Below are 2,500 nucleotides of genomic sequence, written 5' to 3'. Positions count from 1 at the left end.
CACACACACACACACACACACACACACACACACACACACACACACACACACACACACACACACACACCCAACCACTCTCTCTTCCTCTGATGTCTTTCTCTAGTGTTTTTCTCACAGGGGAGGCATTGCCCTCAACCAATGACATAGAAAGAGAAAAACAAGAGCTTATGAAAGAAACAGCCCTCAGCTCAGACGTATTTACTCGACTATTTCGGTGGCCCACACTGGGATCCGCCTTGCACATGTGTTCACCACATAAGTACGGGCTCTCGTCCACTTCAATTGTTTGGAACAATCATCATGTCTGGGATCTGAACTCAAAAGCACCTGGTTCAAATCTGCATGCGGCCAAAGAGCTAACCATAATATATACTGTGAGTGTAGCAAATCACAACAAGAGCTATATCATATATAGCTCTATACAATCAATGTGTGACAATTATCATCGAAAGTGATGACAGTATCCTGCCTTTTTTTTAGCTTCCCAATTTTCTAAAGTCATTCACAGATCCAGAGTAGTGACATTTTAATTTGGCAGTCGTATGAAATATTACAGTTGGCTCTGGATAATGATCAGATTTGGTATCGAATGCAAAGCAGACAGACAGACGGACAGACAGACAGACAGACAGACAGACAGACAGACAGACAGACAGACAGACAAAGTTATTAATTTGTTAGACAAGGCGTTAGGCGTTAGGCTAATACTGATTTTAGCATGAAGGATTCCTGTTTGACACTAGTATTTAAATCATGTGTTTTTCCCACAGCTGATTTCCCCCCCGGGTCACATGAGGTCTCTGGTGTTTTCTCTCTCTCTCTCTCTCTCTCTCTCTCTCTCTCTCTCTCTCTCTCTCTCTCTCTCTCTCTCTCTCTCTCTCTCTCTCTCTCTCTCTCTCTCTACAGGGCCATGTCTTCTCTCTTGGCTCCACGCTCGCCGCCGCACTGGACTTTGTCATTGAGCCAGAGCTGGAGGCAGACCTGGGCGAGGAGATCCAGAGGCTCCTGGAGCAGATGCAGGAGGAGCGACCCGAGGACAGACCCCTCCTACAGGTAGCAAAGTCACACTGCACACTGTCCTGAGCCGTTACAATAGACCCTTCTCACGGGGGCCATTTTGTGTCAAAAAGGCAGGGTAACCACAGGTGCAAGCAAAACACTAATGAGGGTTTCAAACTTCCATGATTGGAATTTTTAGCCCCCGTGAAAAGGGTCTATCGTTTCTGTCATCATCAGTGTTGAAAAGTAGGGATCCCTTTTTGCCAATTATCATGATTACTCACAGTATTCATGTGTCTTTAAAAAGTTCAATTCAATCAAGTTTCAATTAAGTTTGATTCCGATGGAAGATAAAATCAGATCGTGACATTGACAGATTTTGAAAATTTGGCTAAAGTATGGCAAATTAAATTACAAAAGAAATCACTTGCCCTCAGCAGAACTCTGTTAAATTTGGCTTTCTAAAACTTGTACCTATCCTGATGACGATTATATGGTTATATATATGTATATGATTATCAGCAGAGGTGCTGTATCACTGATCACTGCAATTCAATTCAGTTCATAGCTAACTCATTTCAGTTCTCAAATTGCCCTGGCAAGCAGATACATGAGAAATCTACAGTACCTAAAACATAACATACGTTAGGCATAAAACATACAGACATATACACATACATACATACATACATACATACATACATACATACATACATACATACATACATACATATGGTGAAATAAATTATTTACATGTAGAGATTTCACTGAACAGGAATATATAATAAGAATAATAAGAATAAGAATAAATAATATAATATAATATATAAAGTACTACATTGCAGTCCTGTAAGAAAAGTAATTCTGGTTACAGTAATGATGGCTATAGCATTAATTAAAATATGTTCCTTTATGACTGTTAGATGCACTAATTGCCATTGTATAATGCAGCACTGACTTCCCAGATAGTGCTCTTGAGCAGCACCAAGTGGAAAAGCTACGTCGGTGCAAACACACACACACAAACATTTGGGCAGCACTTAACACTCTGTTTGCAACACACGACAGTCAGAAGACCGTACATTCTCTCCATCTGTGTCGCAACAACAAAGACTTCAAAACAGAGTTCCCGCGGGGCGTCGCAATTAATCCCATCAACTGCTACAAGCAAAATCATCATTTTCTAAATGGTAAACAACCCGTTTCGCGGAGAGAAAAGTGCCCCAGTTCCCCTCCTCATTAACAAGGTGTTCTGGCACAGTGCCAAATCCCTCGTCGTATTAAAAACATATCTTATTAGCATCCCATCTTTCCCCCCCCGACCAAATGTTTTTCTTTTCTTGACAATTTGTTGTGTCGAAGTGCTAAAGAGGAAATTATGCAGAGACAGATTTGTCCACACATTTTTGCAATTCATATCAGAGTATGTAGTAGGCGGGGAAAAAAAAACTATATTCATTTTTGTCAATATTGAGAGGCCATATTTGAATACTCCCACAGG

At 40.8% G+C, this 2,500-nt stretch overlaps 1 protein-coding gene across 1 annotated transcript in view; it reads left to right on the top strand.

Annotated features, from left to right (window-relative positions):
• Positions 1 to 2,500, top strand: part of kndc1 (kinase non-catalytic C-lobe domain containing 1) — a gene marked incomplete at both ends in the record, with an annotated part of 39,540 nt that overhangs the window by 11,334 nt on the left and 25,706 nt on the right. Inside the window, 2 exon segments of the mRNA XM_083658610.1 lie at positions 907 to 1,053; position 2,500. The exon segment at position 2,500 is cut by the window's right edge and continues 117 nt beyond it. Of these exon segments, the coding sequence (XP_083514736.1) occupies positions 907 to 1,053; position 2,500 (148 nt within the window).

This window comes from Poromitra crassiceps (genome assembly GCF_964638095.1).
Source record: "Poromitra crassiceps genome assembly, chromosome: 22".
NCBI classification, from domain to species: domain Eukaryota; kingdom Metazoa; phylum Chordata; class Actinopteri; order Beryciformes; family Melamphaidae; genus Poromitra; species Poromitra crassiceps.
This window is presented reverse-complemented; position numbering and strand designations above follow the sequence as displayed.